Source organism: Trematomus bernacchii, unplaced genomic scaffold, assembly GCF_902827165.1.
Source record: "Trematomus bernacchii unplaced genomic scaffold, fTreBer1.1, whole genome shotgun sequence".
Classification (NCBI taxonomy): domain Eukaryota; kingdom Metazoa; phylum Chordata; class Actinopteri; order Perciformes; family Nototheniidae; genus Trematomus; species Trematomus bernacchii.
Window position 1 is genome coordinate 454,661 of NW_022987575.1, and position 14,102 is coordinate 468,762.

General features: G+C 41.1%; 1 protein-coding gene across 1 annotated transcript; it reads left to right on the forward strand.

Annotated features, from left to right (window-relative positions):
- The first annotated feature begins 7,664 nt into the window (after positions 1-7,664).
- hyal6 (hyaluronoglucosaminidase 6) lies at positions 7,665-9,962 on the forward strand. Its single transcript, XM_034126824.1, has 3 exons — positions 7,665-8,600; positions 8,862-8,951; positions 9,483-9,962. The coding sequence occupies exons 1-3, from the start codon at positions 7,665-7,667 to the stop codon at positions 9,960-9,962; spliced, it is 1,506 nt and encodes a 501-aa protein (XP_033982715.1).
- The last annotated feature ends 4,140 nt before the right edge of the window (positions 9,963-14,102 follow it).

The window sequence follows — 14,102 nt, forward strand, 5'->3', positions numbered from 1 at the left end:
AGAGAGAGACAGAGAGAGAGAGACATAGAGAGGAGAGACAGATGAGAGAGAGAGCAGATGCAGAGAGCGCGAGAGGAGAGAGCTGAGAGAGAGAGAGAGAGAGAGAGAGAAGGAGACAGGCAGACATGAGGGAGCCGAGAGAAATAGAGAGAGAGAGAGAGTACAGAGAGAGAGAGGAGAGAGAAGATGACTGAGAGAGTTACGTGGGTTGTTGTTAGCATCTGGTGCTAGCTCGGAGCTAACGGAGATTAGAAGCTGTTTCAACAATAAGGAGAGGGAGAGTCCTCTCCTGTCGGACTGAGGCGCCGTTTACACGAGGAGAAAACTGCTTGTATCTGCATAGTTTCGCGTGCGTATAGCCCTATTATTTACACGAGGCCGATAGAAACTGACCCCACAAACAATAACGGGTCCCAAGGTGGATAGATTTGCAAACGAAACGCTCTGGGGGGTCAACCGAGTCCGTGTAATCACCTCGATACGAATATTTCCTGAAAAAATAACGATAGCCCCGCCTCTCCCCACCTCTCCTGCTCACTGCTGTATCAACTATCAAAAATAGCTGTGTTAATTAAACGCACAAGGGGTTCTTGAATGAAATAATATTATAAAAGGCAAACCAGAATTGTTAACGCCCAATATACTCCTTAAACAAAATAAACAGAGTCAGATTTCATGCATTGATCCATTATATTGACAAAGGTGCATCTCACCCGGTGTTTGTAGAGAATATCTCTCTTTCTGAGCCGTCCTCTCCACGGAGTTGTTTTCTTTCGTGTTTCTTGGTCGGGATGCAATATCCACAGATTGGTTTCTTTCAGTTTCAGTTTCAGTTTCGGGGCTTAAACAGAAGGGTAGCCATGGCAACATTGCAGCGGGGCTGCTCGGTTGCTCTTCTTCGCGGCTTTTGGTGTATTTTGGCGGAAGTTACAGCGCCACTTACAGTCCCAGCATATGTACTACAGCGTTTCCAGCGGCCTCGTTTAAACAGACACGTTAAATGAAACAAATGCATGTGAACGGAATACTTTTTTGAATACGCATACTGTGCATAAACGCAAACGGTCCCGTGTGAGCGGGGCCTGAGAGAGATCACGTCAGCTCAGGGAGGTAAAGGACTCTCTGAGTGATTAGGTTGTAAACTTTAGTCTAGTTATCTCAGTAGGTCTCAAACGGTTTGGTCATCTATGTAAACAAATATTTCCATCTATGTAATATATAGTTGTATATAAAATAAGTTAAGAAATCCTTCCAATGTGTACTATAGGTCAGTACAAAAATAAAAAGGGGAGTTTGAAAGGGGAGTGATTAGTCAAATATGCATAAATAAAAAGAAAAAATGCAGACTAGGTAAAATAAAGATATAGAGAGGAGTTTATCAATGATTTGTTATTGGTTGTGAGCATATTCTAATGGCTTTTTGATTATTGAAATATATACAGTTCTGTTTCATATGAGTGTTGAGAACTGTATCCATAAATCTCTTAATGTTGCCCTCAAAGTGCACCAGATTGATGCATTCAACTTCAATTTAAAGAAACAAATCTTCCCGGGGTGCATGCCCCCGGACCCCCCTAGAGGATGTCAGGTAATCACAAATAAAACAGGTTCACATGGATAGGATACTAGATTAGTGTGCACACTCATTATATACACTACACATCTTTCTTGGATTTGTTAACACTATAGTCCCTAATATATTTGTAGAAAGGCAGGAAATGGAATTAAATTGAGAAAATATTTCATTGCGGAGGACCCCCTGTTTTGTGTCCCCCCCACTTCTCAAACCAAAGGTACACCCTTGCGTACAAGTCCCTCCATACCCTCACCCCCCAGTACTTAACAGACCTCCTCCATCCCTACACCCCTTCTCGGAGTCTGCGGTCCTCCGACACGGGCCTGCTCTCCATCCCCCGCTCTCGCCTCCGAACTGTTGGTGACAGGGCGTTCAGTGTTGCGGCCCCCACCCTCTGGAATGCACTTCCTGCCGAGATCCGTCATTCTGCCTCCCTGGACATCTTCAAATCATCTCTAAGAACACACCTGTTCACCCTGGCCTTCGGGCCCGAGCCCTTTCCTGGTCACCCGGCTTCCTTTATTGTGTTGTTTGCCCACCATGTACAGCGACCTTGGGTCCCTTGAAAGGCGCTATATAAATATCATTTATTATTATTATTATTATTATTATTATTATTATTATTATTAATATGAATACTTGATTTTTTTGTCAAATACCAAGAAAACTAAACATCCCCACCTGCTTCAAATCTACTTCGTTTTTGGTGCACCTGCTAACATGCTAACAAGCTACATGGTAAACATTATATCTGCTAAACATCCACGTGTTAGCATTGTTTTTTCAGTATGTAGCCACGCTAGCATCAGCATTTAACGCATGCTGTACCTAAGAATGTATTTAGACTTAGGTCATTTTAATTTGTTCGCAACGTAAAGGCTGGTGTTCTGCTCGTACGTTTTGAGCTTCACTTTTTGTAAACTTTTTTGTTACATACATTTCTAGACTATATCAAATTAGCGAGGAATTGTGGTCAACAGAAAGTCTTTACACCCTATCATTTGCTCCTGTCTGTTAACTGTCCATCTGCCCTTTGTCCAGTTAATGAGAGTCCTGTTGGGCTCATATGAGGAGGGGCCAAACGAACAATAGTGGGGCATCTCTTGTCCCGTTACATCCTGAAAGAAAGGGGACAGAGAGACAATTCAGAAGCTCATCTGATGGACGACTTTGGTATCTAAAACATTAGGGACGAGGAAATAAACCAGCAAGAGGCCTCGATGCACAGAGCAGGTAGCAGGGACGGAAAGGTACGTTATCCTATTCTTAAAACTGTCAATATTTAAATAATATTTCTTCTAAATGAATGTTGTTTTTTAATGAATCAATCTGGTGTAAATACTTATATTTAGTATCCTTTTGTAATGCTAAATTGTTCTTATTTTTTATTATCCATTTATATTTCTTTTTCTAACTACTTTTGCAACTTATTTTCTTAGATTGTTTATGTTCGCACCACCCGATATAAAAAAGCTAATTCCTTGTATCTGTAAACGTACCTGATGGCAATGAACTTGATTCTGATTCTGATAAGGAGTGGAATTGATCCTGGTTTGTGTCACAGGTTTATTTAGGTAAGTTGATGCTAATACTAAAAAATAATGTAATGGTTTAGTTGACTCACTTGCACTGGAAACAATGCTGCTCCATAACAAGTAAAAAAATAATGAAAACAAGTTGTTTCCACTTGAACTAAGTACAAATATCTGCCAATAGAACAAGTGAAAATGTGCTTGGTAAGATTTCTTGAAATAAGAAGGGATGTTTAGATAAATCAGATCTTGTAATTAGCTGGAGAACTCATTTTGAACCATATTTGACCAGAATCAGGAAATGTTGTGTTACAATATAAGACGTAAATGCTCAAAAAGTTTCTGTTTTCTGATGTTAGTTGGTGATTTTCCAATAGATATGTAAAAAAAAAACAAGTTTCATCTGAGATACAATTCAAAATAAGATGTTTTGACCCAACAAGATGATGCATTGTCTAAAAACAAGACCCAATATCTCGCTGCATTGTTACTTCTGAAGTTATTATGTCTTATATCAGGTGTAGAGACATCTTCTGACTAGATATTAGACTAATATACTTGGCAAGATTTCAAGTTTTTGTAGTGTGGAAGGTGAAATCTGTATAATGGTCTAGATTACGCTCATGTACATACAAGTCTAAAAGCTAAACCATGCAGAAGACATGGCAATAAAGGGGCAGCAATGTTCCTGTGTTGCATACAAATAGACAACGGTTTGGACAGGCAGATGGTGTTATTAGCAGAACTGTGAAAGTTAAATGCAAAATGCAGCTTTTCCTCATTTGCAGCGGTGAAGTTTCAGCACGTTGGTGTTAATAAAACCGTAAAATCACATCTGGAAACTGCAGTGGAGAGACCGCAGTCGAAAAAAACCACACGTGAACATAATCAAGACTCGACTGAACCCTGGAAGGGAACCAGAAATAATCAGTGTCTGACAGTGATGGAGTTTACTGTAAAGACCTCGGTGGGAATCAAATGAACGAGTTAGTTCAACGTGTCAAGGATTCAATCATTTGAAGGACACTATATTTGAGTTGCGACGGCACATTTTATTTGTATTTGTGTGTGTGTTACAAGCTTTTATACCTAATATTTTATAGCTGTGTTGGGACGGAATAATACCTTAATAATTTAGCTATTCTTAAAACCTTACCACTAACCTCTCTAACCAGTGTTACATGTGTCTTTAATATGTTGATAAAGGAAAGGTCACGGGGTCATTTAAGTACAAAATACATTTCCTAGAAGTAAAGCCTATATCTATAATGTTGGATCATGTAATGGGATGGAAAAATAGTTTAAGACTAGAGTTTTCATCATGTTACGAATCATTTAATTTCACACAATGATTCGTCTTTCATGCATTTATTTTCGTGTTTGCTAACGTACTGCTCAAAATTGCGCCAATGCAAACCACTAGCCTGGAGAATAATATGGTTCAATTTAACCTTAATGCACAGCAATCTTTTTTAAATACATACACACACACACACACACACACACACACACACACACACACACACACACACACACACACACACACACACACACACACACACACACACACACATATGCAACTCTACACACACCAACTCACAGCAGTCTGACTCAGACTTTCTGTGGTTTTAAAAGCCCCCCAACACACTCTCTCACTCTCTCTCTCTCACACACACACACACACACACACACACACACACACACACACACACACACACACACACACACACACACTCTCTCTCTCTCACACACACACACACACACAACACACACCCACACACACACCACACACACACACACACACACACACACACACACACACACACACACACACACACACACACTACGATGTGCCCGATGTGTGGTGTTGCTGAACAACGACAGTCACTCTGTCTCTGGTTGTTAGGCATTAACGCTGGATCATTAAATGCTAATTCTAGGCTGGCTTCATATTTTCCAGATTTTCCCTGTAAACTGCTGGAGAATCAACACACTCGCTCAGTCCCGTCCAGACCAGCCTGAGACCCCCGAACACAATCTCTCCACATCTGCACTATACTGTAGCCAAAACACTGCAGATAAAATCATGCTAACGCGAGCACAGAGTTTCCATCTTCAGCAACTCTGTATTGAATGGAAATTATGAATATCAAAATTCCAAAAGGGAGTTAACAACCAAGTACAGCTAAATAGAAATAAGTTGAGAAAGATACTGTGACTACCTAGCTAGCATGATTGTTAGCTCACTCTTCAGGCATGCTAAATTAGCAGCTTGAAGTTTATTTGACGTCTCGATTTCCCTTTAAAGTACATATTTGACCTCTGTATCATGTAAGGTTGAATCTAATTGTACAGCATAGCTAGCTTTGATATCTTTCTCTAGTTTCCACTTCCCTGAAAGAACATCTATTCAATTGTGGCTGGAATACCATGGAATTACCCATAACCTAGTTAATTGTTAACATGCTAATATAAGCTGATTTGTATCCCAACGTAGGCTGACAGCTTATTGGGTAAATGTCATTAGTTGTGCATGAATTTGGTCATAATCCAATGTAATGAACAAATGATAGGTGTTTATGTCATTTAGCTCTGTGGAAAGTTATGAGTATTTTAAAATATGCAAGATGGCGCCATGCAAATTGCATTCGTTCCCTGTGTCTATTACGTTTTTGTATTTTAACCACTTTTTCTTACTACTGTTGACATGTATATATATATTTACTATTTATTTTAATTTTGTTGCATTTTAAACTCACTTGCAATGCTATGCCAACAAAATCATTTTCTGAATTTGGGATCAAACAAGTATCCTATATCTTATAAAATCTAGAGACAACGGACGCTTAAACTTAATTACTTGGAAATCCATCCAGTAGTTAATATTCCAATCTGGTAGACCTACTCTCCAGAGCCAAACCAGTGGTTAAAAACCATTACGTGAACCCCCTGTCCTCATCTGGATCCAGTTAGTTGAGTTCAGCTGCTTTTTAACATTCTGTTGTATCTGTTGGAGACAAAACATCAAACTGAGTCTCCTGTGTCAGATTGGGGGGTCTTTTCTTGTGGTCTAGAGTTGCCGTGTTTCCAGGCTTCTGGTGGTTTTCGCGGACAGCCTGAGTGGCTTCACCGCACTCTGTTTGTCTTGGATCAATATCACCAGAAAACCCATCGAGCTGGAAGGATTATGAAACTGTTTTTTGCCTCAGGAGAAGCTTTCCTAAACTGAGCCGTACATGAAGAAACTTGATGAATTACAGCCGTTTTAAAATGTTTTTAGGGAAACATTTTGTCAGTTTATTTGTGAATATGACTTCTTCTTCTTTCACCGTCTTCTCCAGCCAGCTTTCTACTCACTTATCCACATCCAAGATTACAGTGACCATAAAGTTCTCGTGCCATTAAACTAAGCAGAGAACATGAGCTCCAGGCCAGCGCCTCATCAGAGGAATGAAAAGTTGAAATGATCGGAGAAGCGTGGTTTTCTTTTCTCAAATGCTCTGGTTACAATCCCACAAAGGGAATGATGGGAGAGTTTCCGTGGCGTCCTTGGAGGCAACCTCAGCTGCCATGTTTCCCAAGAGTGGGGTCACAATGTCTTTCCCCCCTCCCCGACTTTGGAAAAACTGGAATATGAATTGCTTCAATATGACGGGGCGCCAGGAGCAATTAGATGGGGCTCTTACATAAAGAGCCAGAGGGAATAGTTTCAAAAGGCAAGACAGAGGATAACATAAAAAACAGAGCGACAAAGAGACCAACCGTGGATTTGAGTATGTGTAACTGCACAAGATGGGTTTTCAAAGCTTTGAAGTTGTGGTTCAGAATACTGAGAAATAACTGAGCAATTCTCAAACGATGCAAAGCTCCTATTGTCAGACAACTTTTTTAAATAATGTATACTGTCTGTATAAATGCTCGTGCAATTTTAACTTAATTTGCCCCAAATCTTTTGAAGGTTAGATGACAAAGAATAGTTTTCCAGTTAATCAGACATTGGGGTATTTGCGGTCTTATTGCAGTTGTTAAGAGTGAATGCTTGTCTTGATGATTTAAGAATGTTGTACATCAGTAAACATCGTTCATGTGTGCCCAAATACATTTCTCTCTGAAACCCTAAATAGCTGCAGTAGATGGGTTTGATGATGATGTTTAAAATCATTGAATGAGTCTATGAATTCATTTCTCTTTAGAGTCCAAAGAAGGGCCTTTTGACTGTAAAAAAAAAAGTGGCGTTTTAATGTGTAAAAGTAAGGTAGAAGTAAAAGCTTATCCTCATTTCTCTCCATGTCCACAGTATATCCACTACTTTGGGATTTGAACCTGCATCCTTTTCATCTCAGTCCTGCTCCCCCCGAGAACAGGGAAGCTTTGTGTTTTGTTGTGTTGTGGAATTTGGAGCATTCACTTGACTGATCATCCCTCACATGTATTCTCACAGGCCCCGGCTGATTATCTCTGCTCACTGAAGCTCCTCATGTGTTTGTTTCCTCTCCAAACATGTCCATTTCTCTCCTGTGCAGGACCACTAATTGCTCCATGAGGAATAAGGGGCCATGGCGTTGATGGGGCTCCGTCTCCTGGCTCTGGCCCTGTTGGTTGGCGTTGGAGTAAAGCCCCAAATCCAGGGCGACCAAATGAAGCCGTCCAGGGCACCTCTGATCCCTCATCGACCTTTTGTTGTCGTGTGGAACGCTCCAACTGAGTCCTGCCGCCTTCGATTCAAAGTTGACTTGGACCTTAGTGTTTTCGACATTGTTGCAAACCTTAACGAAACCCTAAGCGGACCAAACGTCACCATTTTCTACCACAGCCACTTGGGGTACTACCCATACTATTCCAACTCCGGGGTCCCTATCAACGGAGGACTTCCACAGAACCAGAGCGTCTCCAAACACCTGAGCAAGGCCCGGGCGGATATTGACAAGCTAATCCCGCACAAGGACTTTCGAGGACTGGCTGTCATTGACTGGGAGAACTGGAGGCCTCAGTGGGTGCGAAACTGGGGCGCCAAGGTTATCTACCGCAACAGATCCAAGGAACAGATCCGGAAACTTCACCCGAACTGGCCAGAAAGCAAGGTGGAGAAGGAAGCAAAGGAAGGTTTCGAGAGGGCTGGGCAGTCCTTCATGAACATGACCTTAGCCTTAGCGGAAAGTCGCAGGCCGGACGGACTTTGGGGGTTTTACCTGTTCCCGGATTGTTACAACTACGGGTACAAGACGCACCCTCAACGGTACACCGGCGAATGTCCCAACGTCGAGCACGTACGCAACGACCATCTGATGTGGCTTTGGAAGGGGAGTTCTGCTCTCTACCCGTCCATCTACCTGGACTACGAACTCAAGTGTTCACCCAACACGGTCAAGTTCGTCCACTATCGAGTCAAAGAAGCCATGAGGATCGCGTCCATCGCCCGTACCGACTACACATTGCCAGTGTTTGTCTACTCCAGACCCTTTTATGCGTACACCTTTGCTGTTCTTTCAGTGGTAAGCTTTTCAGTTCTGTTTCATAAAACACTTTACAAAAACTTGAACTTCTTTCTATCATGATAATTGCAGGTTTAGACTTGGTGTTGCTTTATAAATATTATAATTAAATGGTCTTGAAGTACAGCATACTTTTTATTCTCTCATGTACCATACAGTTACTTTCCCAGTATGTTTGTTGTCCCAAGAGCGTTTGTAGATCATGAAAAAGTGGAAGAGAAGGAGTAAAGTGTTTGTTCTTCTGGCGTCGTTGTGTTACAGAGCGATCTGATTCACACCATCGGGGAGAGCGCTGTCTTGGGAGCGTCAGGAGTCATCCTCTGGGGATCATCAGAGTATTCACGGACAAAGGTAATGGCACAAAGTCAAATTAATAAAAGTGGTGTACACTGTTTTTATACCATTGCTTCCATATTATGTCACACTTTACATAAAACAAGTCATTAAGAATGAAAGGACAATACATATGCAGTCACTGTGCATAAAACAAGGCCTTGTCATTTTTGACATCATTATTCTCTTGAATAAACCAAAAGAAAAAGCATCTGATTTATGTGTGAAAGTGGTCTGGATTCTTTTACATCCTGTTTACAACATACTCAGCTATACATCTAGGAGTAGAAGTATGTGTCATATGATCAGAACTGATAATGTTCTAACTATGAAACAATTGAAGTGCTTCTTTTGACTTGAGTGTTACATTTCCATGGTCAGCCATCAGACTCTTGAAACCTGTTTGAAAACCTGGGATTGTGGGAAACGGTATTTGGATCTCTCTGTCTGTACACACTCACTGAAAGATTGACAATAAAGTTGACTTTTGATCTTATCTTATGTGTATGGGTCCCTCATTTGACCACTACTAACTATTGTCTCCTGCAGAGGAACTGTCTGACAGTGAAGAAGTACATCGACGGTCCGCTGGGACATTACGTCATCAACGTCACTTCTGCCGCCAAGCTGTGCAGCAAAGCGCTCTGCAAGAAGAACGGCAGGTGCGTCCGAAAGAGCCTCGACTCGGGCGCTTACCTGCACCTGAACCCACGTTTCTTCCACATCCACAGAAACCCAACACCCAGAGGCCCACGCTTCCACGTCAGCGGACACCTCAACAACTACGACATCCTGGACATGAAGCACAAGTTCACCTGCCAGTGCTACCAGGGCTGGACAGGTGTTTACTGCGAGATGCCCCAGGCTCCAAACCCCCCTCCTCCAGATCAGCCTGCCGTCCCCTTTCCTCACCCCAGGGAGAACTGCCTTCTGGGAGAAATCATGCGCCTCATATCCCTCCATTTCTCCTGCCTCTGTGTCATCCTGTTCCTGGGACTCTGTCTGGTTATCAAGTGTTGGATATTGTAGACGTAAAAAGCCTCATTTTGGGGTTTTAGCCAGATCTGAAGTGTGACCAGCTGCAGTTCCTCTAATGTCCACTAGAGAACTGTATTGAAATCAAAGGGAAAACCTCAAACTTCCATTTACAAAAAAGCAGCAAACACAGTTTCAAAATGTATTTCCTTCATCTGACGTATGTTTTAGATCTGATTTTGAAAATGTTTTTGTATTACAGGAATATTTCAAAAACAATATTTTAAGGTTGAAATACCACGTTTTAAAACATCTGCAGAAACCTCTCATATACAGTAACTAAACCAACCACAGCCTGTCAGTCAATTGTCTGTTTTCTGATTGTTTCTGTTCTAAATCCCTTCTTTGTAGAAATTGCACGTTTTCCTTGTTTTAGCATTGTTGTTTCTCCAGTCCAAAGACATGCAAGTTGAAATCCTGCTCCTCACATCCCTCCATTTATCCTGCCTCTGTATCATCCTGTTCCTGGGACTCTGTCTGGTTATCAAGTGTTGGATATTGTAGACGTCAAAGCCTCATTTTGAGAGTTTTAGCCAGTTATGAAGTGTGACCAGATGCAGTTCCTCTAATGTCCACTAGAGAACTGTATTGAAATGAATTTACTCAATTTGACATTTTTTAGATCTGTTTTAGCAAGGGCAGATTCAGTGAGAACAGCACCATCTACTGGCCTGGCATATGTACTACAGCGTCTCCAGCGCTTTCGAACGGCAATGGCCGTGGCTGTCTCCTCCTGATTGGTGGAGTTGGCCCAATAGCCGTAGCGCCACCGTCCTGATGTCAGGACAGTGTTCAAATCTGGATCAGTTTTTATCAGATCCGTTGCAGCCCCTTTTTTAGAGATGTGGGTATGGAGGAAAATAGAGAGGGTTGTGTTTTCTGACACTTGGTGAGTTCCCTGGAACACCGGGGACACATATTCATGTAGAAAAGACGTACCAAAGTGCATTTTGCATGATAGGTCCCCTTTAAGGAGAAATAATAACCTCAGAAAGACAGAATCATAAAATTGCCCATGCAGGAAGTAATTTTCGAATGGCTCTGTTTTACACAAAAAGTTATTTTACTGTAAATTCCTAGAAAGCTGAGCCACGGGTTACTTGTATCTGTAACCCCAATACTCCACTCTTAAACTGTATGCTCCAAATGTTCCATTCACAACACAAAATATGTCATAAAACACTTTTTTGCGATGAAACTGGGTCTCCATGTGGATCCAATGTAACTAAAGTAATGATCTTTCCAGATTATACAGGAGGAGAATATACAGTACTCAAAAGGTACACATTTGGTTGAGATTTCCTACAAAATGTAATCAATCAATCAACAACTTTATTAATCCCGCAAGGGGCAATTGGTTATGAGCAGCAGCTTATGTCATGTACACAGGCAGGAAAAATACAAGAAGAAAACACACACAGATACACCCAGATGTGGATAATTCCAATTTACACTATAAATAGTTCATAGCATCACAATAATGCTGTATATGCTTCTGTGTTTTTACAACTCAAATAAAAGAGATAACTGAAATTGTTACCACTCATAAATGTCTAAATACAACAAAAGTGTGCAGGGTGGTTTGCACTGTTTCTGTTCTAAATCCCTTCTTTGTAGAAATTGCTCCTTGTGTTAGCATTGTTGTTTCTCCAGTCCAAAGACATGCAAGTTATGTTAATAGTTACCCTAAATTGGCCTTTTATGATCATTTATTTGTACATTGACTTGTCTGGTGAAAAGCTAACGAGAGAGAAAGTGATTTTGAGTTCATGTTTCCCAGCAGGAGGATACAATACAAATTAATGTTCTGCAGAAACCTCAGTAAACAATCAATAAATCAACAAAATCCAAAAAGACAGTTGGGTCGGTTTAGACATTGTTTAGTTTGGGATAATGACTGTAATGAGGCTGACATCACAGCCTGCTGAGTGGATCTGTTTTTGGGTGGCGATGGTTCAGTCGGTTAAATGAGTCATTGAGCTGTGGCGGGACGGGTCACATGACCAAACAGTTCAACAATAATGCTGTTTGTCCCACGGGAAAGGGAGTGCAAAACAACCATTTTGGGTGATGAGAGGAAGATGAGAGGAAGAGGAGGAAGAGGAGAAGCTTCTGTTGCAACGAGAGGTTCACGGATCACCAAAAAACTGTCAAAGCAGAGTAAACTGAGGATTACAGAGAGTGTTGCAGTCAGCTGTTTATAAATCACCGTCTTTGCCAACTCGACTTCAACAGCAGCTTTAGAGTTTCATTTCTGCTGATGCAGGAGGATCAGGAAGCTGCATTCATGTTTGTTTGATTTGTTTAGATATTTAGTTTTAGTTTTAACTAAAGACATTTACAGCTTAGCAGTGCCTGAACTAACTGCACTGATATATTCAGGCAAGGGGACAGCTTTGAAGGAATAGAGCTGAGGTTAGGAAATGTTTTTTTGGAGGTTCAAAGCCTTGCACGAAACCACTTTAAATGATCGGAACATTTTTGTACATTTTTATAACTGAGGGTATTTGCTTACACAAGTCGGGGACGTGGTACAAGCTTTTGTCGTGATAACCTTTGCAGCTACACAGACACCATTTTTGATATACGTGTATTACTTTAAGACTACCTTTCCTGTCTGATCCTGAATGATTCTGCCATACTTGAAGGCGTGTGGCGCAGTGGGTTAATGCGCTGATCTTCAAATCAGAGGATAGCAAGTTCGAGTCCCACTGCAGTCAGCATGTCGTTGTGTCCCTGGGAAAGACACCTCGCCCCAGATTGCTCCTGTGGGGATTGCCCACAGTATTGAGTATGCTTTGGATAAAAGCGTCTAACAAGTAACATGTCATGTAACCAGGAACCATCTGGTCGTCTCTGGATGGTTAAAGGCACTTCTCCAATCTGGTCAAAAAGCAATGTAGAGAGGTATTTGCTGTGGTACAATCGGACTGAAGAGTACAGTTTTTCTTCAGGATGTGAGACTCCTGAACTCATTCTCTGTACTTTAACAACAACAAATAGTTTAGCTTGTTTGTTTCACTTCAAATATAGGACTACCCTATGTTTCCCCATTTTCTTTGTAACCTTGTATCCTCAGCTAACACAAGGCTTTTCATGTACTGATGGAATCAATACTGTGGAAATGTAAATTATACTGATTTTGTTTGCATATCGTGCCATGCATTTTGCTTGGCTGAGATTAGATAATTGCCAGCAAACTGTATTACGGCAACAAAAACAAACGGCAGTATACTTTAAGCTACATTTGTCCACCTTTAAATAATTTTCTACTCCAACAGGCAAATGGATGTCTTAACTGTGCTGCTCTGAGAATCACCTTCTGATGAACCTTTGCCGGGCACGGTGACTCAGAATCATTTATAATGAGTAAAAGTATACAGAGTTTGTCCAGCAAAAACACAATTAAGCAACTTTTAGTGGTTTCCAGCTCCTCAGAAGAAGGACTGTCGAACCGCCAAACCCTCCACCCAGAGAAATGAAATTGTCCGGTTCACTCAGGAGGAACATTTATTCTCTTCTGGGTTTGTTGTTTTTGAAATACTGACAAATAATCACACACAGAGCTCCTTCCTTCCTCAAAAACATCTTAAACATTCAGTTTTTTGATTTATTCCCTTCCCGGCAGTCCGTGGTCTTGGTTCTGTCCCATAAAAAACAACACAATTTAATACATGTGAATCCTATAAAATGTGCCTCTTTTCCCAGGTTGTTTTACCGTTTGGTGGTACTACAGTTTAATAATCCATCTGTAGTGTCTGACAAGTTCCTTTTGGGTTTCTCCACATGTTGCCATCTTTTTCTGGACAAAGGAAATCTTAATTTGGTAAAAAGAGAGGATCTGAAATGAGATAAGAGAACACCATTGATTCACATACATTTTATCTTTTGAAAACCAGCAACACAGTCTTCCCATACCCACCGAAGTTTCTCAACATCTCTTGGATAGAGTGGGAAAAACATTCATAGTTTCCAGAGGGTGAACCCCGTGTCATTCGCTGTCTTTTGCTTGATAATAATGATTGAATCAATTGCAAAGAATGCGTACACACATTCATGTTTCCTAGAGGTTGAACCCTAAATATGTGGTGATCCCAACGCATTTTGGCTTTTTAAATAATAAAACTTAAAGGG

Coding starts and splice junctions, on each gene's coding strand:
- hyal6 (XM_034126824.1), top strand. CDS start 7,665: ATGGCGTTGATGGGGCTCCGTCTCCTGGCTCTGGCCCTGTTGGTTGGC. Junction 8,601..8,861: donor CCTTTGCTGTTCTTTCAGTG/GTAAGCTTTTCA, acceptor GTTGTGTTACAG/AGCGATCTGATTCACACCAT. Junction 8,952..9,482: donor CAGAGTATTCACGGACAAAG/GTAATGGCACAA, acceptor TGTCTCCTGCAG/AGGAACTGTCTGACAGTGAA.